A 26,112-nucleotide genomic window follows, 5' to 3' on the forward strand; every position below is an offset into this window, starting at 1 on the left:
ATCTCGTATCACAAAACTTTATGTCAGAGTTCAAACTCTTTGGACTTGTCAACTTTGTGACCCATGTAATACTAATAATATTAATAATACTACTACTACTGATAATAATGATGATGATGATAATAATAATAATAATAATAATGATAATAATAATAATAATAATAATAATAATAAACATAATCATAATCATAATCATAATTTGTATGCAGCTTAGCTTTACAAATAACAAAACCTGTTTCATCAGCATGTTGAATAAACAAAGTCTTTCATATCTGGTCCCTCTTGTGGCACGCAGGAGGCGCATATTCCTCATAGACATTCTTGAGTAGCGCGCGGGCAGTAAATCAGTGGTTTGGGGGTCTCAGCTCTCTGTGCCTGATCCATGCCCGCCCTGTGGGTGTGCTTAAGCGCATCCACCTGCTAACGCCTGCCTCCTGCCCCACTAGAGTCAGGATCAGCTTGGAGCGCACAACTTTAGCCGAGAGGCAGCCTGCACACGCCGCTCCTGCCGCTCCTGCCGCTCCCGCCGCGTCTCTGGACCGCTCCGTTTCTCTCACACAGGACTTAGTTCCAGCGCGACACTTTTCCCACGAGATGGTGATCGTTTCCGTGCCACAGAGTGTCCTCGACACGAACTACTGAAATAGTTGTGTATGAATGACGTTGGTTCGTTTCACCCGGACTCTGTGTGAGGACGCGCGGGGGAACAACCAAAGTGCGCGCAGGTACCGTCCTGCGCTGAATTGGATTTCTATCTGGAGTGGACTCGTTTGGGATTGTTTTATTAAATGTCTTGTTGGATTGGACTCTACTTTTCCACTCGTCAGAACTGACAAGGTAAGTCCCCCTCTCAAATTTTCTCAAAATACCTACCATTTATTTTTACGCGGTCAACTGCTTTTGTGCTTTTGAGTATGGGGAACATACAAATGCTCATTTCGCACTTGTGGCTATGATAAACGCACACATTTAAGGCGCAGGAATACATAATTATACTAAATGTGAAACGTCCTTTGTTGGCACTCTTCATTAGTGCGCTATTTGCTGTGGAGTGTCTCTAATTCCACACCAGACTGTTTACAGTTCTGTCGTCCATGTGTAGCCAAGGCTGCCAGGCTGTTGCGCACACATCTCCTCCACATAGTGAGCACACACAGCACTCTTAACATGCAATCACTGTGAAAGAGAATGCATTTCATTCTTTTATAACTGAATTCAATTCCTTTAGGCCCATGTATTTCTTTTAATTGGGAAACTTCATTTTTCCTTTTTTTAGCTGAGAAAAAAATTCAAAATGAGGTATTGTGACAGTGCACTTGTTTGAACCTCAGCCAGAATGTTTGACAGTGAGTCTGGCAACAACTCTAAGACACAAACAATGTATAAATTGACAGTCTCATTAGGTGTGACATTCCTCCCCACAGAAGGTGTAAAACTATTTCCACACGTTTTTGTGGAATTAAAATGCAATTCTTATTTATTATAGCTTTTTTTTTTTTAAATTTACTCCATGAAATGATTGACTATAAGCACACTTGGATAAACACCTTCAATATTTTTGTGTGTGGCTCCAGTGAGCGCCACTTTGCCTTGTTTGGTTTGATTCACGTGTGAATGGCTTGGCCTCCCTCAGAATAAACAGCTGGATGCCTATAATAAGTAGTAAACATCCATGATTTGAACAGGTGTTTAGCACAATAATTTACTCCAAATATACTCAGTGTGCTTTGAAGATACATAACAGGCCAATATGTAGTAAATATATAGTCCATGAATGTGTTAGAATAATAATGATAAAAAAGGACTGGTACTTTACATTGTCCCACAGCAATGATGAAGAGACACACAATGTTTCACATGTTTACATTTAATAAGGACTAATCTGGCTTTAATGTGATGCATTATATGCACAAGGTGCTATCGTGGAGGAATGGTGCTTTGAAAAGACAATTATTGCAATGTTTAATCCTTGATAAAGGGCCATTTCTTAAACTAAAAGTTAAAGGCTCCCCAGTTTGTTTATTAAAGATGATCGAGAAAGTGTTATTTGAACAATGTGTGACTATAGAAAGAAATAGCGCTAACAAAAACGATGTAGTTAAATTTGCTTAGTTTAAAAAATACATTTCAGAGTTGAGCTTGCAGCTTGTTTAAAAGCTGTAAAAGGATTGTAAAGAATTTTCACTTTAGTTTTTACATATGAGGAATGAACTGGCTGACTACTTGAGGTTGGAACTGCTGCTATTACTATGGGCTGCATTACAAGTGCCTAGAATGCTTTGAATCCATAACATATTCCATTATAATGCATGATAGCATAGAGAGGTAACACTATAGAGCACACATTTGACACAGATTCACAGAAGTTGGGGCGATGGACAAGAGGCAACATGTTCATGACATATTCTTTTGCTGAGCTGTGATATATGTTCTTTTTCTTTATACTTCGTCAATGGCGCACGCTATTTATTAACCGGACACCTAATTGTTGACCCCGAAGAGGCATTGTCCGATGTCTTGTAAAAGTGTCGTTGTGAGTATTTTGCATCATTAGTGCCTCTTTCCAGAAATCCCCTTTTGTAAACTAACATGGTGTTAAACAATTGGTCATGTCTTTGTGTTTAGTAATAAACATGAAGTTGCAGCACAGACCTGGTATTAGGTGAGGCCATAATTACAGAGCAACATCCAGTGTCATGGGCCGGGAATGTTTGGAGACAAGATGAGCGACTCCCGTATGGCACAATATGAATGTGTAATTCCTACCAAATGGGAATATGCTATGTATGTAGAAACTGCTCCAGACTTGGCTCCAGTCCAGTGAAACTTGATAGCGAAAACTGTTTGGTGGGAATGGAGCACTTAAAGATGTCTAACTTTCCATAAATATAAAAAAAAAAAGTGTCATGGAGATGTCAGAATTAACCAATTTGAAAATGAATCTTGATCAACAATGCCAATTTAAATTAATTCCAAAATAATTGCTCAAATTAAGACGCTATCATGAGATGTAAGAATAAACTGTATCTCTGTAATCACCAAGACAAGTTCCTATGTTTGTGAATTCTGTTCATTGAAAATGGCAATAAATCCTTTCTGATTCTGATTCTATTAATAATAATAATAATAACTTTTATTTATATAGCGCTTTTCAGTGACCCAAAGACAGTGTGAGTGAAATTGTCTTCATAATTCTGTTTCTCTCCGCAGACGTTTCCCCCTTAACCATCGTTAGGAAACCACTTGAGGTCCACCATGTGTCTGAGCAGTCTTTGGACCTTTCTGGCCCTGTCTAGTTTGACCTCGGGGAACATCATCACCAACCAAGTCACCAATGACCCGCTTGCTGCGCCCCGCGTCTTCATCTCAGTCAAAGGTAAAGGCACAGTCAAGTGGGATATTGCGGAGAGCTCCCACAAGGCTTTTCTTCTTATTTGCTCATGGGTTCTTTAATAACTGCTGTTTGCACTGCTGCAGATAGAATTGTCGTTTGGTATCTCTGGCCTGGAAGGTGCTTTGGGTGGTTTGTGAATGAAATCGAAGCGTGTGTTTTATGTTTTCCAGAAGTGAATGATATTAAAGCGGACAGGGCTTTGTGGGATTTTTTTGTGATACGTGTGGACATAATGAGTTGCAAACAGGTTGAATATTGAATTTTAGTTATTGTGAGACGAGACGTCATAATTTAATGGCTATTCACGATGGCTGTGGAATCCTTAATTTTCTGTTATTTTAATACATTTCTGTTCCAATAGTATGTGACCGGCTTTAGGAAATCAAACGTTTTGAATGCAAAAGTTAATATATTATAATGTAACCAGCCACATAAAAAGCATTACACATTTTATTTTTTGGAGTACAGACTGAATTGAAATAACTTTTGCTTCTAAAATAGTCACAATTATAATTTTTTTGTCTTTACGATTATAAGGTGATCTGAATAATTCTGGTTTTATTGACTAACCGGATAATCTTGACATCTAGAAATCTATACAGTAAATAAACAATTCTTGTTAGAGAGCTTTGCAAATACAACGTGTGGCTTCTATGTTGTCTATGTTTTCTAAAGTGTAAGCTCAAACAAATCATTGTTTCCATTTGCTGCCCCTTCCTCTGACCTACAGCCCATGTAATCCTCAGCAGATGCTCCCACTGGACCGTACTGTACAAACAATTAACAAGTCAAACATGCAGTTAGCGCTGGCACACTTTGCAGATACCACCATTATTGTTTTAGCTAATCAAATGCCCTATTGTTTCTTTAAGCTATCTTAACTTCCAAATCCTTCAGCTGGAGACAGGATAATAAGAAGCATGTAATAACTCTAACCGTTATGTGATTATTCCCTGGAGAGAAGGAGGATGTGGACTTTACAGGGGGCTGCAGGAAAAGTAAAACGGGTTGCCAGGTTGGCGGAGCGCACTCTTGAAGCATCTATGGAGAATTATAAGGAGCAAATTGCCAGGATCATCCATGCAGAGCCGCTGTCCCCAAGGCTTGTCCTGCTGAGAGGAGGACTTTTGATTAGCGCCGGAGTAAGAAGGGGGCGTGGAGGAGAGCCGCGGCGTGCCTGTTTGCTTTTGCGTTTCATTTCCCAGAGCTCCCGTGTACAACTTCACTTCATTAAGTGGCATTTCCCCATTTAATCAAGTAGGATTTACCACATCACTGAGCACACATCCAGTGTTCAGTTTTTTTTTTTTTATATCCGGGGCATTTTAGTCACACAAAAAAAGTGTGTGTTTGTGTGTGTGTGTGTGTGTGTGTTTGTGTGTGTTTTTCTTTCTTTATAATGGATTGTAAAGTTCTTGTTATTTTCTTATTTAAGTGGCACTCTTTTCTTCATGTATCCTGCTTTCTGTTATAGTCCAAGACATAAATGTGTGAGAAAAACAGATTTGTAGATAGCTAGAAATGAGTGTGAATTTGTGGTACGTGTATGTCTCTCTGTTACTGTCAAATTAGAAATATCAAAGACCAAAAACATGTCTCTGAAAAGCCCTTTGCACACAAGGATTTCATTAATTACTCACTTTATACTACGAAAATCTCGAGGAAAGCTTCTGCTGTGTTTATGTTGCTCTAGACCCGTCTGTGACTGATTGGAAGCCGTTGTAGGTGTAGATCTTTGGATGGCTGAACGTGCTGAGGTAAAATGCATTGTTCTGTCTTGACAAGCCGGCTGGAAAGAGCCAGGTTCCCTTGGTTCACCTGTGTGTGTTTGCCTCTCCAGTCAATATGAATTTCACAGTCTGCTGCTGCTGCTGCTGCTCACAGTGGAATGCACCCCTTCTTTGTTCAATATGACTTTCTCTGCCTTAATTGCTTTTAGAATGGTCCTTACCTTGGCAAAGTCAGGTTCGCTTCCCCCTTCTGCATCATGCGTTCACTTAATGCAGTTACCACTCAATTTGGCGTTTTTTTTGTATTTTTCATGTATTTTTGCGTTTGTGTGAGTGAGTATAAGGGAAAGAATGTCAAAAAAGTGCTTGAGTTTGTTCATTGTTATGGCAGCATGTCACAACCAGGAATCAAAACGTTCACACAGTAGCTAAAGGGTGAGGTGAAGAACTTTGACCCCTGTTTGCGAGGCCCCTGTTAAACCAGAGTCAATCATGAGACATAGTGTTCCTGCAACACCTCTGTTCTAATTGAAGTCTTGGTTATAAACAGTAAAGGTGTGTCTAGGCCCAAACCTATTCAGTTATACTATTCGGATGTGGTGCTTTATAATAGCTCAGACTCAGCTGTTTGAAAAGTAATTCAAAAGACAATACAAATACAACAAATACAATAAATACAATGACGGCAAAACATAAAGCCTTCCCCAGTGGATGTACCATGGATATCCAGTTTACATTGCAGCTGGTCCCTTGTCCAAGTGGACATAAAACACCTAATTTTAGACTAGTCCGTTTTTGACTCAAACTCGACAGAAACTGAGCAGAATAAAAAACTGTTCAATTAACTGGCTGAAACAACCCAGCGGCTTTTTATAAACTTAATAATTATGGAAATTATAATAACTATTTTTCTAATTAAATATCTGTTACCAAGACTATATTCTCTCCAAAACATGCCATGTGCTGAGAGAAATGAAAAAATACTTTAGAGCAGGAATTACATCAAAATGACAGAAATTTGTGCCTTTTGTGTTGTTGATGGAAAAACCTATTTTTCTTCTGTAAAATATAATGTGTAATTCATCCAGCTCAATTTTAGTAAAAATCTTACATTCACTGACATATTGCAATTAAATGACAAATCAAACTATAATAGCATTAAAGGACAGATTAATTAATTAGCAAAATAGTGATGAGCAGCGCTAGTTAACTTTGTCCAGGTTTACACTTAACGTGAAGCATCTGGCTTGGTAAACTCTCTGTTCAAACCTTGGAAATAGACTTTGTTCTTTCTTATCACGCCTCAGCCCCATAAGCTGCGCTAGAAATCAGAGTTTGCAATAATTCTCCCAGCGCAGACAGCAGTTGTGATCAGTGACAGATGTGTTGTGAAGGGAGCGGAGGAGTCCATTCTACCGTAGATAATCGCGTGACATTTAAGGTTTACTTTCGATGAGACCGCTGTCGCCAGTGAGCCCCAAGAGTCATAACATTCTTGACATGTCACCTGCGACAGCCCACAATGTGCTAGTGTCAGTTTTAACAAATCACAGGTGAGGTCACAGCTCATTTAAACAGCCCTTGGTCCAGCTTAGCATTAGTGCAGGAAAAGACTGCGTGGCCATGATGTCATTAATTGGCTTTACGAAGTTTTGCTGGCTTACTTTTTTATGAATGGACCCAGCTTGTTTTGTACCGCGTAAGGCTACCCTCATTAGCCCACATTTCCTTCAACATGTTTGCCGTCATGCATAAAGCTGATCCACATCTTGATCTCGTTCACGTCAAATCTTCAATTGCTTGTGTTCTTTCGGAAGTTAAAATAATCCAAAACCAAATGTATTCCTCTTTCTTCTTCACTGTAACACCTCATGAACACGGCCAGACTCTCCTGCACTAAATTAATAACACTTATACTATAAATAAATCAACAAATGAATGTCCTTATTTCTGCCGTAAATGATTATTATTTCTTGCGCGGTGTAAATGAGGTGATATCTGTAACGCTCTAATAAGATTGTGGCTGCATAATGATAAAGGTGATGTGTGAATTCTCTTTTTGAAAGCTCGCATGCATAATGTAGTACACCCGGAGTCATGCCTTGTGCTTCAAAAGAGCAGCAGTGACAATTAGCACCTTTCACCTCTCCTGCCTGGGTGATAATGAAAATGGTTGCAGTGTGGAATCGCGCTCAACGCAGACGCTTTTCCAATAGTAATGACATTATTAGGATTACAGCACGCATGGTCAAACTTATGAGCCAAATCCTCTGTGACAACAAGGAAATGTGGGTTGGTTCTGTCCACATCAGCACTCAAACACGTGCTCAGACGAAATAAAGAATACATGATGGACAGTGTTGGCAAGAAAACTATAAACTAAATACATTTTCCGTTACTTTGACTAAGCAGAGTACTGTATTCTGAATACTTTGAATGCTTTCACAGTTGGTTGCATTATTTGTTGTGTTCAAAACATGACACTGGATTAAAATAGCTTTGTTTATTTCACTGTTTGTTATGCATTTATTTATCAGTGATTAGAGAAGAAAAAAGAACTGTGTTTTAAATGTTTGTTTCCAGGTCAGTTTGAAGTCAAATGATCAAATACCACAATATATTCCTTTGATTTTAGAAAAGTAACTGAATTCTGAATACCACCAAAAGAAAAACTGTACCAGTAGTATACTGAATATGTATTTAGCATCTTTTGAACGCTGGCTCAGTATAAATTATGTCTTGCCAGTGCTAAAATGTGTTGTAAAAAAGTCATGTTTATGGTGTAAGGAACAAACAATTAATAAGATACCACTGTTGTAAATAGAAATCTGAAACTCTCAAATTGTCTCAAGTTATTATATTCTTTGTGCCAGTTTTTCAAAAGTGGGATAAATTGTGTGAATAATTCCAGTCTAAATTGTGAAAAGATCCGGTACAAGAAGACATGCTGCCCCTTGGCTTGTTTCTGTTTCCAGCGACTGTTGTTGTGATTGGTCAATATGTTTTATCAGTGCGACTCTGCCCGTTTACTGTCCTGCTCTAGTCAATGTTTAATACTTTATTACGGTTCCTCGCACATGTTTCCTGTGGCCACTGTCTACTTTCGCGCTCAGCACTCTTATGACCTTTTTAGCTTACAACACACTGGAGCCAGCTTTAGATCCACAAATTATGTCTCCTCTTTTGTCTGGCAGTTGTTCATATTCATTAGTAATCACATTTTTGGTGAATAATTTATGTTAAGGTAAAGTAAAAACAAGCTTTACAGTCACAGTTGACCGCAAGATAAATCACGATAGAAAAACGATACATATAAAGGGACGCAATGTCGCAAATCGCAAAGGCTTTAATTCCTAAAGTACTTTTTTACACAAAGAACAAAATATCCTGTCTTATTCTGCACAAAAACTGCTATCCCTGTAGTTTAGATCTGTTCTGAAATACATGCGATTCTTTTATTACTTTGTCTTTTTATCAATTCTCCTTGAATTGTTGAATTAAAACATACAATTCCAATCTGGTCGCAAATCGCAATACCATTCATCTGCTGAATCAACAAACTGTATGTGCCAAAAACAGGGAAAGCATTTCTAATCACTTCCTTCTTTGCGTTTACCTATTTCTACACATTCTGACCACAAGACAAAGCCACAAAACCACTGGCCTGTGCTCCGGCTGTGATCTCTAATTACTGTTTGTGCATGCTGATCTGAACACTGCTCCCCACAGCCACCGACACAATGAGCGATGAAGTCTGCAGAAAACCTCGAGTGCCCTGGCTGGCCCCGTCCCAGACCTGAGCTTTTTATTGCACCGCGGTCAGCCCAGTATTTAGTGCAAGACGCCGGCCGCTCTCCCACAGCAAGCAGTCATTTGTACGGCTGTGGTTAACCATTGAACCCAGTGGGCAGGCTGGTGGTGACGCTAATGTGAGTTCAAACATGGCTGGGATGTGGCTGTCAACACAACTTGAAAGTCAAAGCCACTTGCATTCCCCAAACATAGTGGCATCAACATGAAACTAATAAATTGTTCTTAGAAGTGAATAAGAAAGCATACCAGTGTCTGCAGCTTTGCTTGGCTCGCGATGCATTCTTTTGATGTCCTCAAGCAATTACTTTACAAGACAAAACAACTTATGTATTAGTTAAGTGTTAGTTGTTTGTTTGTAGCAGACATCAAAAATACCATTCCAGACATTTTATAGTCACGCTTTTAAATTGAGCCAAATGCCAACATTTGTGGAAAAGCGTGCAGACTCCTCTTAATCTCTCTGTCGCTCCATTGTTTGCTTGTATTGTTTTTTTTAATATTGTTTGTATTTAATAGGGCTGTAGGTCTTTAGCCGTTTAGTCAATTAATTGGTCCATGGTGTCGTAATCAACCAAAATATGTATTAGTCGACTAATTACTGTACAGGAAAACAGCAGAAAAGAGAAGCTATGGAGGGAGTAAGCAGATGATTTGGTAGTGAATCTATAAGTACTATGAGTATTTGTTTAGCATGAACTCCCGCACAGTTGTTGTCTTATGAATGTAGTTTTGGGTCATGCATAGAGCATTATGAAATTTCCCCATGTGGGACAATAAAGGAATATCTTATAGAGACATAGTTTTGAGAGCTTTGTCACACATTTGATTTTAGTTGACTGATCGATCAACAGGCATGTCTTTAGTCGACCAAGAATGTCTTTATTCAACTGTTCATGTTTAAAAACCATGCGTTTAGTATACACGTTTCAACATACCCGCGTACAATATTATACCACGATTCTGGTTCTGGTTGAATAGGTAGTAGTCCAGCAGTAATTAAATGGGCAGATGGTCATGGGACCTCGGACCGGCAGGTCGAGAATCAGGAATTGATTATCTGTCTGTGAGGTCTGTTCATTTAACTAGTGGCCTGTAGTTTGTTAGTCACACTAATTAGAATTTATGTCCGCACCAACTAGAATTAGACCATTGTGTTATAAAGCACATCGCGTTGAAGATTTCTGCTTTCACAATAATCTGTCTGTATAATACGTGTGAGATGAACCTGTGATATTTCAAGGACAGAACGATCAGAAAGACAAGTTGCTTTTGCTGTTGAGTAACGCTGGGATCTATTCAATTCTTTCTGCACATTGGCCTTGATAATAATGCTTTCTCATCACAGTGTGCCAACCATTAGCGCAATTCCTACTTCCTCCCCCAACACCAAACATCATCGAGGCAGTGCATGGAATATCTCTTCTTCTGTTCCAACTGTTGTTACAAGCAGACAGGACTTCCTTTATCAAGCTCATGAATTGAAGTCATTGTATTGGACTAGAGAATATAGCAGCTTGGCACCTCACTAAACACGAATCTCACGACATATGGCCACAAGCTTGTAAAAAGAATGGCGAGCTTCTTGGGTGGTCGCAGCGTTGAATTTGAGTCGAAAGCGTCAGGGTTTTAGATTAACATCCGCTCGATAATGCAGATTCAGGTGTGAGCAGGTAACAATAGGTGTTTTCTCTCTTCTGTTTAGTGAATATGACATTTCTGGGGGGGAAAAAATCTTCTTGGGACGAACCGAGTGAGCTTTTTCGGTTCAGATACCAATGTTGATACTTGAGCTTAAAATATCTGCAGATATCAATCAATTATGCCAGATTACTTTCCTTAAAACTACTTAAACATGTTCTTAAAATGTCCAAAAACATTTAGATTTACTAATGTTATGATATTTTTTTTTAAAAATCACATATAGGTATTCATTTTGGGGTGAAGTTGGTACAAATGGGTTATGGCTAATCGGAGAAACAGATCAGTACTGGAAGATGGGGAAACAACACCCGATCCATTACATTTTCTCTAGTTTTGGGCCTCAGTTTGCTTAGAAGGTGCTCCAACATTCCTCTGTCACATACGGTACAATCCCACCAAGATATTGGAACAGAACTTATGTAAAATGGGTTCCTGGCACTGGTATTTTACCCTGGGAGAAATGACTTCATGACATAAATACATAAATATGCAGGTACTTTACACTTCAACCATTAATCTGGGTTTCTTTGTGACAGATGATAGTTGAACACACAAATTGAGAGGTGAGATAGCATGTTAAATTACTTTTTCAAATCAAATAATCAATTTAAAGTTAAATACAGACCCAAAAAACTTGTTAGTTACTCTAAAATTGTAAAATGAAGGTGGCTAAGGACCGCCTAAATATAGTATTCTCTGTGTGTACTCGCCTGTTGTCTTTGCTGGAACTTGTTTAGGCCACCTCAGCTTAGCAACAGCATAGAATGAGAGTATAAGGCTGGTTGGGATTCTTGGCATGGTGGTGGGGGGGTTACGCTGCGTTGTGCCCCCTTCACTCAGGGTTTCACCTGTGGTGCTGTCCCCTGGCTCAGCTTACACACCCCGTCAGTGCTCCTCCTGCTCTGAAATCCACACGGTTCACTTTCAAAGAGCAACGACGCAGTGTTGTCTGTCTGGCAGCTCTTCAACAGACTGGGACATGGCCGCCAGACTGTTCAGATACTTCCTTTCACTTTCCTGTATCAAAAACCTGCACCTTAACCATGATAACTTTAACCTAAACATCTTACTTCAATGTGGTTTTAATGACAAAGCGTGCAAAAATGGTCCAAGCATTAGAAACAGAGCTGAACTGATGCCATTTTGTAAGCCATGCCAGTGACATTTCAGAACAAAGAAACACAGATTTGATTGCTCAATGACTTCATATTGAGTGAGAGTGGGACATTAAGCTCGTCAAAAGTATCAGAAACATAATCGATACTTAAACTAGTATGTAGATACTGAAAAATCACATAAACAAGAAAAAAAATATGTATCCAAAGTATAAAAAACGAATGACACAGTATCAAGTATTGGCCTATTCCTTTGTACAAAATTGAGTTTGACGTTTTAGTGCCGTGACAACACAATAGAATTACACAGTCTGTATTCTGGTAAAATAAGATCACTTTTCATGAAAATACAAATACAATAACAAATATAGATATACTCTTACCCCTTTCTTCATTTTACAGATCTTAATGAAAGCATGTACTGAGATAAAATACTAGAAAAGAACAACTTATACCTTATAATTGTATTGCATTTTTTGTGAACCTTGTGAAATATGATGATGCCTTCCTTTTTCCAGTAAAATGTCAGTCAAGTGAAGAGCCTGTCTGTCTGTCGCTTTCCTATTCTTTGTTCTCTTGGTTACAATGCTAAAAGCAGATTGTCTGTCATATGTGTCCGGCCCGGTGGCTTATGTCCCGCACCTGCCAGTCGTGAAGGCCTGCTGCTTTTTCATCATTAAGACTTCCTGTGGAATTTGGTGTCTTTTCTCACCTGTGAAAACAAAGTATTAATGCAGACTGGATAAACAGGTTGAGGACTCAGACTTGGCTTTGTCTCCCCCTGCACCGCCGGGGCTAAACGCGATGTGCTCTCGGCGCTAGTGTTTTTGTTGAGGCGATTAAGGTGTCGCTCAGAATAATGGTCCAGAAGAATTACCTGTGTGTGTGCCTACAGTTGATTCAAAAAAACATTGATAACTAGTGCTATAATGGTTGGTATCGCTCTGACCACACTAACTAATTGGGTTATAGGCGACCAAGGGAATTCTTGCTCGATTAAAGACATGCCTAGCAGATTGATTAGTCGACTAATGGAAAAAAAGCTCTCAACACTTTTCACGTTTCTCAATTATCTGACAAAACTGCCCTCTCAAGCCTATAATTGCATAGGCGTAAAACATAAAATCTACCATTTGTACTGCAAAATACTAAGAAACTCTGTATTTACTGGTACAAGTAAAAAGCAGATTAAACTCACGATTCACTTCCAAATGTTAAGCAAACTCTCTTTATGCCTTCTCCTTTCTAACACAAGTTGTGGTCAACTAAAACACCATCGACCAATTTATCGACTAAACTGGCACCCCTATAGAGTCGACAACTTCAAATGTAGAATGTCTTGTCTAAGGACTCAACGTCAGTAGTATATTCATTGTTTAATGCTGAGATTGGCATTAGGTTAGTCAGAAAACACTATCAAACGTTTAGCGCATAAAGCCAGCTCAGAGTCCACAGTTATTATTTGTCTGTGTGTGTCATAGCTCTAGTCACTTGTCAGTCACGCTCTAAATTCTGCCTTTGGCTCTGGTGCAACTCATCCAGCCAGCTACAAAACTGCCTTGTCTTTAATCTTCGGAAATTATCCTTCCTCACCCTCCCTCTGCGCTCCACCCCTCCTTCTCTGACTCCTCGTATCAAATTTAAAGGCGCGCACCGGCATACCGCTCTTTGAAGACGTCCACTCCCCTGCGCTTCCAGGCTGTGGCGGCCGCGACAAGACCTTCTGCTCAAAAAGCCAACTCATCACTTGTTCACACTCGTCGCTACCATTAAAGGCTCCTAAAGGTTATAGTTCGGCTCTTATTGTCTAAAAAGGACACAGAAGTTGTATTTTATTTATTAAGTATTTGTACAGGTTTAATTCAAGAAAGTAGTGCATAATTTAATTCATTTTGCTGTGAGGGAAGCCAGTGATGTAAAACGGTCAAATCATTTCATACAGTGGCAGATTTGGTTGCATTTGTATAAGACTAAATCAAGGCATGAATAATGTCTATGGGTTTCAGAATTATAAAACAAAACTGGACTGTTGCCAGAGCAATTCACAGTTTGAAATTTTTTTTTTATAACTTTTGAATGGGAAAATATTCTAGAAAAGTTGGATAAAACGTCCAAGATTTGTTGATCCTACTGTCTATTTGCCTTCACATGTGATAAACTAGTGGTCTCCTGGGTTGGGTGAGATGATGATGAAGATATAATACAAAAAAATGACACCACATTTAATCAGTTGTATTTCTGTCATACATTTTAATTGAGGAAAACAATATTTCACAGTGAAAGTATTCATCAAAAGACTCAATAAACCTCTAAAATACAATAATACATTTCAATTGGCATGACATTCAATATTTTCATTGTCATGCCAATTGAAATGGTGTGTAGGGTCAGTTACATGGTTATTTTTGGTGGTCCTGGTGTGAAACGTCTGAGAACCCACATGTTTATTCCATGCTCAGTAGCACATTTAGTGTCTTTTTCTCCTTCTTTCAGGCTAAGAGATAACATACTACTGCTATGAAGTGAATCATAGTGTACACTGAACTTTCCCACCCACACTGACATCACTGTGCATAAACTACATTAGTGAATTAGAATGTCTGGTCTATAGAATTGAGAGAGTGTTTACTAACCTTATTGTTAGTAGCCTCTAGTGCCATAATAAAAATGTCTTTCTCAATAAAATATAATGAGAAAACAAAACCGTGTATATCGTTTTACTTTAATTTTTGCATTCAAACATCTTCTACTGAGAGAAGTAAGGCCAATGTGTCTCGTATTGAAGACACAGTGAAGCCCACGAGAGCACTCATCCCAAGACACAATGCACTTTGATGCTTTTGAACTGGTGTTTTTTTTTGTCATGCTGATGTCCTCATGGTCTTTCCTTTTGACGCTCGTTGATGGTGTAGGTGTTAAATTGTCATGTGCTTGGATGGACTCACATCCATTGACGCCTGGCTTGGGTCTTTATGGCGCTCTCACCCCCCCCACGAGATGCTATAGTTTTTGTCCCATCGTCGCCATATCCATCGAGGCCCCCATTGACACCCGTGGATACTCTTGATCGGGTGAACGTGTGAAGAAAGGTCGAGTCGTAGAAGGCAGATCTCCTTGTTGTTGATGATGTTGTCTTTCAGCGTCGCCCACACTGCGGCAGTTCCTATAGCGCGTAGGTTTGCTCATTCACAGAAGTTCATTCACATTCTTGGGAGACCCGGGGGTGGGCGTCAAACTGGCATCGGAGGGTCTTTTCTGTCAGTGAATGTGGCGGACAGCATCCCGCGGGCCTTTCTGTCAGCGGCCTATAGATTCCTCTGTCCAGGTCGGGGGGGGGCACTGCTGTGGCGATGCAAAAGGGGGGACAGAGCTTTAGAATGGGAAGTGACTAATGACAATTCTTCAATGGGGCACACAGAAAAGTCAGTGTAAATCCCAAACCAAGGACGGATACCATGTGTGCATTTACTGAGAATGTTGGCCAATAAATAAGTCATAAAATACAAATACTCCATTTTATGCTGATCGGCCCAATATGTGTGCACAATTTCAAACAGTGCATAGTATATATATAATTATCCCTACATTGTGGCTCACTGAATTCGTAATTCTTCTCGTGATACGTTCATGTTGTGTGTACGGCGGTTTATAGGCTTTATCGTTTGCCAAAATGCCGCACACTTCTCCATCGCTTTCCCAATCAAAGTCTCTGCTTGGTCTCCATGCCCAGCCATTGTCTTTCTAATCTCCTAATGAATAGGAGTGGTGTTGTCCTGTTTGCCTCTTTAAAACCTTTCCTTGTTTTTCTCCTAAGCTCCTCGTTGGGGGGAGTTAATGAATACTTTATTGGTACTTTTGGACTTGAGTGGCCGTATTTAATTTTACCCCGGGGACGTCCTGTGGCGATTCCCAGCATTTTGGAAAGGACTACTTTGCATTTCCTTTTAGTGCAAGACAAACAGAGGAGCTAGGAGCTAGGACTTAGGGAAGAGGATGAGGTTACACTTGGGCGTCTTTCCCTACAGGCGCAGAATTAGGCCAAAGTCTCTCTTGTTCTTCAATGGGATCAGATTCAAGCCACTAGACCTCTTCTTACAACATTTGACAAGTAGTGTTTTAGGAGTTACTCCATTCAATCCAAAAAGATACAGATGTGCAAATGTAAAGATAGATTGTGCTTGAACTGCTTCATAACATTTGACTCATGGTTGATACACATACCAATGGCTGGGCAATTCATTAAAAGATCGAGTGATTGAGATTCAGTCATGCCTAATCATCAATGATATGGTTTGTTTTTTTAAATTAAGAAGTCTACAGTCAATTCTGGGTTTGAAGCACAAGTCTAACTTTGGAAGAAGAAATGTGATTATTTTTTTGTGTTAAATGTCACAGATTAAAAGTCTGTATGCTGAAATCATCACTAGAAGCTTTTTTTAAGTTTTGCTTTATAAAAGACTAAATAAAACAGAATTGAAAATGTATCGAACATGATTATAATTGTTTCCTTTTATCAACCAGCCCATTATAAAAATGTTTTTATATAAAATGTTTTATTTGAATATCAATTCTAAATCCTTCCTCATTTGGTGTCTGTTTTGTTTTTCTTAATTGCCATTAGAGATCATGCATAGAAAGTACAATAAATCCCTTAATGCTGTACTTTTTTCCTATTTCCAATGTGCAATGTAACCTCTGCACCATTAACCAGCAGCATGCTTTCTGCTGCTAGAACCAACTTCCTAATAACCCTCAGGTGTTTAGCATCCGATATCATTTCTCAAATCAAACGCTAACTCAACTGTGACTGTATTTGCTATTTTAGCTCATGACATTAAGTCATTATTATTGCCTTATTCTTTTCGGTCATGGTGCGTGACTAAAGCTGAGTTTTACTGGGGGTCCTTGTGCCCGTTGCTGTAATAGGACTGGCTGCTATCCTGTGAGCAATGGCTTTTTAATGCAGACCTCAGAGCAGAAAAAGGAGTCTGGAGCTTGTGGACGCGGCCCAGGGGAGCTTTTTAAAGGCTAGAACTAAAAGAGTGGCACTTCCGGTTTCCCTAATTGTGTGGGCAGCATTGAGTGAAGGTAATTGATTGGAACTAATTAGCCGCAGAGATAAATGATGGTTTGATGAGGTGCTTTTAATAATACACTGTGGGTTTGGAATGTACTGACTCCTAAAAATGTCCCAAACCCACATGCACCATATAACTAAGTGGTATAGCACAAAAAGGAGCTTTATAAGTTTTAATTATACTTTTGAAAATGGAAAGAGTACATAAATTAAGTAAAAATGTTTGCATTTATAGGTGTCATTGCACCTACAGTCAGTCAAGAAAGATGTTTACTCTCAAAACACTTAAGACATAAGACATAAGCTATGATAAAAGTGTTTTGATTTTAATTTCCCCAAAAACGTTGAAAAAGGACTTTAGCAATAATGTTTTTATCACCAGCATCGAAGTGATAGTAGAACAGTATTATAAGGAACACAAAGGGCTATAGATCACTTTTTTTAATGGATATTTTGTCCCGTAGGCTTTCTTTGACAGCCCAGTTCAGCGTGAATGAGACGACGCAGCTGCCTGAAACTGTGTGTGTTATCCACTCCACCACGAGCGGCACAATATAATGATATCCTGAATGTTGTCATGAAGATATCCAACATTTGAACATCGAGCACATTGTTTACAGCGTTTCAAATAATGCTACAAAAATAGCTGATTGAAAATAAATTGCTATTCATTTTTGTCAATATCGCACACTCCTAGTCAACCATCATATTAGGAATATTTACCAGTAATGTATTATTTTGACCCGGCCCCGGATAAAGCGGTAGAAGATGGAGGGATGGATGGTATTACTATTACAAATGAGGAAAAGTATAGTAAAAAAACAAGTGCACAAAATTTTGAATTCTGTGAGTGTACGGCCATGATTTAAGACTTCATTCAAGCTTAGTTTGGACACGTTTTGAAAATGTCTGTCACTCCTGTTGCTTTAACTGTCAAGCTATTTCCTTTTTATTTGAATTCTACCTTTTAAATGTCTTTCATGACCTGATGAATGTGCGTTGAAATCCCTCTCGGTTGAATTGGCTCCGAGGCCCTGCCTGTTACATAGTGAGTTTTCATAAAGCGCTACAGTAAAACGCACTTCTATTCCACAGACACTTATTGGGAGGCAAACACAGCCTTGAGTCTGACTGTGATAAATATCATCTAGAAATGGCCTCCTTGCCATCCATATATCATAGTTAACCTCGGCGAGCTGCTGCTGGAGCGGTTGCGTATTACTCATCTCTCCTGCACTGCACTTGTAATATGGCCGCTATAAAGCCTCATCACTGCTTTCAATCTTGATATGAAACAAACTGTCATTACTTTGAATGTCACCAGAGCTTTCTCAATACAAATTGCTTCACAGTCCACACAAACATGTAGAGTGCAGCTTCTGGAAGAGACCTGTTGATCACGAGGCTTGGATTTCTATCAAATGGTGCGTACAGAGCATTTATATATCTTTTCTTTCTTTTTTGGGTCCAGCACAACGTCATGTGAGATATAAAATAAACTGTGAATTTGTTAACAAGAATTACACCTTCATGAGTCGTTCAGTAGTTTCAGTCAAACCAGCCCAATTGAGGAGGGTTGTGCTATGGAAGGTGTTTGTTATTTGCCGAGACCGATATTTAGATATTTAGATTTTAGCATTACCCGCATTTTCAAGTTAAAGTAAAGTTCATAGTCAATATATTTTTTTAAATCATTTGATATCGGCCAATACCAATACTGGAACCAATATATTACCCATCCCTATGTATTAGGCTATCATTTGTCATATTAATGGGCCTTGATCAAAATCTTTATTAGACATCTAATTATTTGATTGGGATTAAATAAGATACATGGACAACAAGAACAGAAGGGGCAGAAGGGGCATGAATGAGCTGAACATTTGGGAATACACTGTGAATTAATTCTAACCTTCACACAAATATGAAATGTAATAGTCTTGTCAGTGCATTTCACCCCGGATGTCAACCTGCAAATCAATCTGTTCTTTGATGATAAGCCGTTATTCATACAACATCAAATATTATTGTTACATTATGTTTGCTGTTTTACACTGTAAAGAGTGCACCTCCTCTGCCTGGGGATGCAGATTACACTGTGTTTGGACTTGTCAAATGTAATTGCAGCATCAATTAAAATATGTTGTTGCAGAGAGCCCCTGCATATGGGAAACACTTGAATGATGCCAAAAGGCTTGTTCTAAGTTGTGCTTGGCCTGGAGTGCTGCAGCCGTGTTGTTTGCTAACCGACGTGGCACACGGCCAAATATGAATAGTCACTGTGTCCAAGTCCGTGCTGGAGGCCAAATCAGATTAGCACATTTTATATGAGATAAGAGTAACCAAAAGGGCTTTTATCAAGATGAGAATGTGAGAGAGATAAGACATTTGTGAGTGTTTAAATGGCCAATGATGTGTTAGTCAAAGCTATTTAGCGAAGTTCTCTGACATTTTACCCTTCATCAGATCTCCCAGTGGCCCCTGGAGCATCTGCTGTTCCCTGATGGGGCCAATCATAACACGCCATGTTAAGTGGAGCCCTGTATTATGATCTATTTGACAAAACAAGCCCATTACAGTTGGTCTTTCCATTATTCAGAGTAACCCACATGGCTTTCATTTTAAATGGCACATAATTGTAGAGCGCTGGAGGGCATGTTAGAGAACTGAGGGGTATGCTGCTGCTTTTTTAATGTTTTATGTTGTATTGGATTTTTTTAAGACTAAATCAGCCAATCCAAAATTCAAATGAATGTAAATAAATACATAAAATACAGTGCTAATTTTATTTATTTGACAAAGCATTGATTGTACCTTAATGCCCTAAAACCGGATTTAAGATTAAGTGCAATGTAATCATTTCAGTATAAGACACACTGCAAAACAAATTCCCATCTTTTCATATGATGTCCTATTTGTGTTGTTGTTTCATAGAATGCTTGGAATTTGCAATAGCTGATCATTAAATAAACTCGGATACTTTCCTTCCTGCTGCTCGCTTCTCTTTACATCACTGGAATTTTTATTTAACAAGAGGAAGTTTTCGCTGCCAGAGAAGCCCTATTTGCAATCCATACTTCCGACTGTTCTTGAAGCTCATTACGCCCCACTAGAGCTGTTGTGGGCGGTGTCAGCGAGGTCACTCAATGGGAAATCCGGTTGTCTGTCAGTCAGCCGCCAGCTCGGGCAGGTGTGTCTCTGGGCGGATTGACTGGTCATTAAAATCTCACATTTAGACTGGGTGTAGCCTAAAAGCAGGGGTGTTTCCAGGCCTGTGGAGCTGTCAGCTGGGGTCGCTAAACGAAGGAAATAGGGCTCGGATGGAGCAGAGACAGGGGAATGACTGATTTGTGTTTTTGCAACAAATAGCTCTGAACTGCCAAGGAAAATCATTGTTCAGACTGTGATTATATCTACTGTGGAACAAAACGTAAGGGAATGTAGAAAGGTAAAAAAAAGTGAACGCATTTAGGGCTGCAAGATGAATCGCAATCAAATCAACATTGCAATTTGAATTGTCACCAAACAGCAAAGACTCCAATTGTTATAGTTCTTTGCAGACAAGAAAATGTCTAGTTTTATTCTGTATAAAAGCTGTACTTTCTGAAATTTCTGAGATTATTGTAGTTCGTTAGTTACTATTTCAGGCTTCTCTCAATTGGTGGAGATGTAACTCGAGATGTAAAATACTGTGATATGCTATCGTCACAAGTCTCAGAATAATATTGTGGGCTGTCACAATATATTGAATAATAAGCTTGTATTGCAGCAGCAGCTAAAAAACAGAGGGAACATAGACCATGATATTTTTCTCCATGTCCGTGCAGAGAACATGAAGATATAACTGTTGTTAAACACTTTTATATTTTAATTAATGACAGTAATGAGTCACACCAAAGGCTTGTCTACGCATATTAAAAGGAATAACTTCCACAGTTCTGTCAGCCTCTCTACAATATCACAATAAATATCGTACCGTGAAAGCTATTGTGAGATAATATTATACAGTGAGATGTGGATATTGTCCCTTTTTGAACAGGATTACGGTAATTGTGTTTTGTCCACTATAACACATAATCGCAATGGTTATCTTGACTATGCAGACTCCAAAACATATAGAAAAAGGTATTTTTATAACAAAGACAGTGGAATTATTAAATACAAATATAGAGTAAATTATTTTAGATTTTTATCAGTAATACTGTTATTATTATTATTTCAACCTTTATTTGGCTGATGATGCATTTAAAAAATCTCAATGTACAACAGAAATAATGGTTTGACTGGTCAACTGCTAAAATAAGAATAATAAATATAGCCGCAAGCGGCAATGATCGGCCCTCGCCACGCCGCCGCCACACCGCCGCCACGCCGCAAGAGGAGGGGGCGCTAACGCGCCCCAATTGTCCTTTTATTACGCCTACTGCTGAATCTGTGACGCTGTCACATCTTCTCCCCTTTGTTTTACCATCAAAAAGCTATTTTATTTTGAATTCTTGGCAAAATGTGCGGCTCTGCCGCACAGACACCGTGACTCTTTGAATGAAAATGTGGATAACTTTTGATGGTCCTGAAGATGAGTCTCACCAAATTTCAGGTTAATAGGGCTGACGCCCTGGGAGGAGTTTGTGAAAGTCTAAAGTGTAAACATGTTCTGGCGATTTCCCCATTGGAATAACATGAAAGGTTTCGGTCATCGTTACGGCAACGCCATAACAATTATGACATGGGTCTCATTGACTTTTTTGATGGGGATGCTAAAATTGAGTTGTGTGTCAAATTTCATATAATTTCGCAAAACTAAACATTTAACCTCCATATAAAATCTGTAGGGGGCGCTGTGGCGCCAAATGAATTTATTTCACTTCAAGTAGGTTTAGGGCAAAGAGTTTAACAACTGATTCTAATTTGACGCAATTCGGACTTTATCTGCGCAAACGGCAGAAATTTTAAATATGGGAGATTTCTGAAATTCTAGCTACAGTTTGCGGCTTCGCCGCACAGAGACCGTGAGAGGTATCAATGTAATTTGGATAACTTTTGATGTCCCACTCCTCAGTAGCATTTTCACCAAATTTCAGCTTTTTAGGGCCAACGCCCTTGGAGGAGTTCGTAAAAGTACGACGTTTGGAAAAACTCCGAAGTCATGTTTAGCCATTTTTGAAGCAATATGGCCGACATTTGGTTTGGCGGACGGCGTTGCCGTAATAATATTTTTTACTTCTCTTGTCACCATCTACCTCTGCGCCAAATTTCATGATTCTACGATCATATTTTTTTTGGGTCATTTCCCATCTCTCAATCCATTTTTGGTACATTTGGGGGCGCTGACGCGCCAATTTTTTTTATTTTAGAAAAAGGAAATAGCCAGAATGTAGAGAGGCACGATTTTTAGAGGCGTGAAAATTTTTGTGACTTTTCGTCAATGTTCACTGGGTGAAAAATAGGGGGGTTGGTCCCGAGAAGAAGAAGAAGAAGAATTAAAGCCGCAAGCGGCATCCAACGGCCCTCGCGGGCCGCCGGCCTTCCGACTCTGCGCTTTTGACTTGATAAAGATGGCGCCCTTATTGTGTGTTGAATAAAAAAAGAACTTGACAGACGGCGACACATTGGACATGGCCAATCCAGTGCAAATGAACACAAGTGTCAGTCAAATTTGCTGCGCCGCCGCACAGAGACCGTAGCACTTGGAATAAAAATATGGATAACTTTTGATGCCGCGCTTGTGTAGATGATTTTCCCCAAATATGAGCTTGATCGAGCTATTGCCCACAGAGGAGTTCATTAAAGTGTGAAGCGTAAATGTGAACATTTCAGAGATTTCGCTGTTTTCCCATTTCTGACATATATTTGCGGGTCCGCCACACAGAGACCGTAGCACTTAGAATCAAAATATGGGTAAGTTTTGATGCCCCGCTTGTGTAGATGATATTCTCCAAATATGAACTTGATCGGACAATCGCCCTAGGAGGAGTTTGTTAAAGTGTGAAGCGTAAAAATGTGGTGATTTGAGCGATTCTACGATTTTCCCATAAGGATAACATGGGATGTTTCTGTCATCGCTACGGTTACGCCGTACAAAATATGACTTTGGCTCTCATACTTTTATGATCAGGATGGCAAATTAGAATTTTGTTCAAAATATCATGTCATTTGGAAAAACTCTATTGTTTATAGGCCACTCTGAAGGCCAAATAGTCAGAATTCTGGGAAACGTTTGCGGCTCCGTCGCACAGAGACCGTAAAAGTTATCCTTAAAATTTGGATAACTTTAGATGCACTACTTGTCTAGAGGACGTACACCGATTTTGAGGTTGGTGGGCAAAACGCACTAGGAGGACTTCGTTAAAGTGTAAAACATAAAAATGTGGTAATTTGAGAGATTTGGTGGTTTTCCCATAGGGATAACATGGAAGGTTTCTGTCATCGCTACGACTACGCCGTAAAAAATAAGGCATTTTTGTGATTGGCTTTTGTGATCGGGACGGCAAAATAGAATTTTGGGTAAAGTTTAGACAATTTTGGTAAAACTAATTTTTGACCTTCAATGTTAATTTAAAGGTCACTCTGTAGGGGGCGCTATCGCGCCCATTTCAATTTTGTCATCATAAACTGGTCCAAACTAGAAAGTTTAAGAACTGATTCAAATTTGGTCCTAATCGGACTCTTTTTGATCAAATGGGAGCAATTTTTAGATCTGCAATATTCCAAAATAAGTTGTCCAACTTTGCGGCTGCGCCGCACACAGACCGTAAAAGGTATCTCAAAAAATTGAATAACTTTAGATGCCCCACTTGTCCAGAGGACGTACGCCGATTTTGAAGTCGGTGGGCAAAACGCCCTAGGAGGAGTTCGTCAAAGTTTGACGTGAACAAAATGGCTAACACAGCGTGTTTTCATTTTCAAAGGAAGATGGCAGCCATAGGGTAAGTCTGGGGGCGTGGCCACAATGATTTTTTTTTTTTGTCCTCACGAGAGGAATGCGTGTCCCGAATTTCGTAGCTTTACGACAAAGTTGACCTCGGGGCGTCTCCCATAGGCGCAATGTATTTTGACTTTTGTCGGTGGCGCTGTCGCGCCATTTTTTAACGAAAAAAAAAATGGCCCAGAAAAAACAAAATTTTTCGCCGATTTTGAATTTTGGGCAAAGTTTGGTGAGTTTTTGAGCATGTTCAGGGGGTCAAATTAGAGTTCAAAGCGCTGAAGAAGAACAAGAAAAATAATAATAATAATAATAATAATAATATTTTTAGCAAAAACAATATAGCCGTTTTCACTATAACAACAAATTATACATCGTTTGAAAGCTCTAAGCCTTCCCGATGCCGCCATGGGGTGGAATCATCATTACGAGCGCTTACGCGCTCGTCAGTCCCTATTCCGTCGAGATGCCCCGCCCACTCCCCATAGACTTCCATTGATTTGAGCAGATACAAGCATGGCCCATGCCTGCGGCATGGATTCTCGCGTACGGGACGATGCCAGGAGGGTTTTTGGAGGAATGCAGCGCTTCGCGCTGCTGTTGTCAACAATTAGTGAATGGGCTACGCCCATTCACTAATTGTTGACTATTTCTGTCATAGCAGGAGTAAGTATGCATGATCCATGCCTTCGGCATGGGCTAGTTCACTGTACTTGCCAGGGGCGACGGGGCACCAAACATGCGGGCTGCGCCCGCATGTTTGGTAAGACAGTTGCAACGCTGCCTTCGGCAGCGTTGCGGGAGCAATAGGCCCTCCGCCCTGCTGGGGCTCGGGCCTAATAATATTCCGATGCGAAAACAATGTTTCCCATTTTTCAAATATCATAAACTATACATTTTCGGAAAGCGCTCGCGCTTTCCTACCTCATGGTGTGGGTCCCTGGTCACTGACGGGTACTTTCGTTAATTTTGAGTGGGCTCCGCCCACTTTGTGTTTTTGGCCCTCTATACAGTAATAATGTTCAATTTTTGCATTACATGCTTATATGCACGGAACATGCAAGAGATGGGGAACGTATTCGTGAGCTACTTAGGGCAAATGAGTGCTTTATATGTAAAGTGCTCGTTTAGTGCGCACTTTTGCACGGGCTTCGCCCGTTTACAACGGTAATGTTCCATTTTCCTACTACTAATTAGTATGCACGGGGCGTGCGTGAGTGAAGGAGTGCGTTAGTGAGTGTTTGGAAGTGGGCGAGCGCTTCGCGCTCGATTTCGTGCGCACTACGTGCGCACTTTCGCAGCCGTGCTTCGCACGGCCTTACGAGATTAATAGGCCTCTCGCCAGCTTGTGGCGCTCGGGCCTAATTATTGTTTGATATTTGCCAGAACCGTTCAGCCCTAAATGCAGTGCTCTGATGCAAACATAAGTTGAAGAACATAGACGGCCTCTTCAACTCTCTGGAGTCTACGTCTTTGGTCTGGTTTGTAGAAATTCTCTTTGGTCGTATTTGTAACGTTGAGCAAAATATGTTTTCCAGAACTCGTCTAACGGTTCTGACTGTTGCTCCATGTTGTGTACCCCAGAGGATCCCCGCTGAGATACACGAACAAGCAAAGTGAACTTGTTTGCTTCTCTCCCCCTGTAAATTTCAGCTCGTCTCTGTACACTCACTCCCTGTGGTTTTGCGGCTTTCATGCCCTTCTCTCTAAAGTTATAAATGGTTGTGCACTTGGGAGCCTTTCAAGACTTTGTAGGGGAGTCCCTTTGTAGCCTTCAAATGTTCAGGGTCAGCACCGGGCTATCAGGAACTGAAAAGAATTATGGTTGTGTGAAGTGCTTGTTTGTTTTTGTGCTGATAAAGGGCTTGTATTTCATTGGAGTGCAAGAAATACCTGTCTTGTTCAAAATGATCATTTAGACTGATTTATATTGACATCGCATTACATTTTTGATTGTGCACTTTCACAACATGGTCCTTCATGCTGTAGTACCCGTTTGTAAAGAGTACATTTCTTAAAGTATATTGTAAAAGCCGGAATAACAGTCTGCTGTGTGCGGTAACCAGGGATGTCAAGGTATTCGGTAAATCAATAATTGTGATTATTCAAGTCACAATATAAGAACTAAAATGTAATCATGAGAAATCATTGTGAGAATTGAAGGTAGCAGCAAGTATTTTCAATGATACTTCGAAAAGCAACACTTTTATCAGGCTGTTTATGTGCCAATATCATTACTTTTTCATTCAGAAACTTTGATTTCATAAAGCTTGTGAGGAAAGATAATCTTTTGAATTTTGAGTGAAAACTATTTAAGGATTTCCCTGTTGTTTGGTCATGATGTCAATAATCTTGACATA

General features: G+C 39.7%; 1 protein-coding gene across 4 annotated transcripts in view; it reads left to right on the plus strand.

Annotated features, from left to right (window-relative positions):
• Positions 1–453: 453 nt before the first annotated feature.
• Positions 454–26,112, plus strand: part of sema3fb (sema domain, immunoglobulin domain (Ig), short basic domain, secreted, (semaphorin) 3Fb) — a 62,608-nt gene continuing 36,949 nt past the window's right edge. For 3 of the 4 annotated variants that reach the window (XM_072451927.1, XM_072451930.1, XM_072451929.1), the window contains exons 1-2: positions 455–837; positions 3,211–3,376. In XM_072451927.1, the coding sequence (XP_072308028.1) occupies positions 3,256–3,376 (121 nt within the window). In that variant the 5' untranslated portion in view covers positions 455–837; positions 3,211–3,255. Of the gene's footprint in view, positions 838–3,210; positions 3,377–26,112 lie in introns of all 4 variants that reach the window. The other variant, XM_072451928.1, reaches the window with a different exon arrangement.

This window comes from Eucyclogobius newberryi, unplaced genomic scaffold (assembly GCF_026437365.1).
Source record: "Eucyclogobius newberryi isolate DKJ021-1_F unplaced genomic scaffold, fEucNew1.0.hap1 SCAF_19, whole genome shotgun sequence".
In the NCBI taxonomy this organism is placed as follows: Eukaryota; Metazoa; Chordata; class Actinopteri; order Gobiiformes; family Gobiidae; genus Eucyclogobius; species Eucyclogobius newberryi.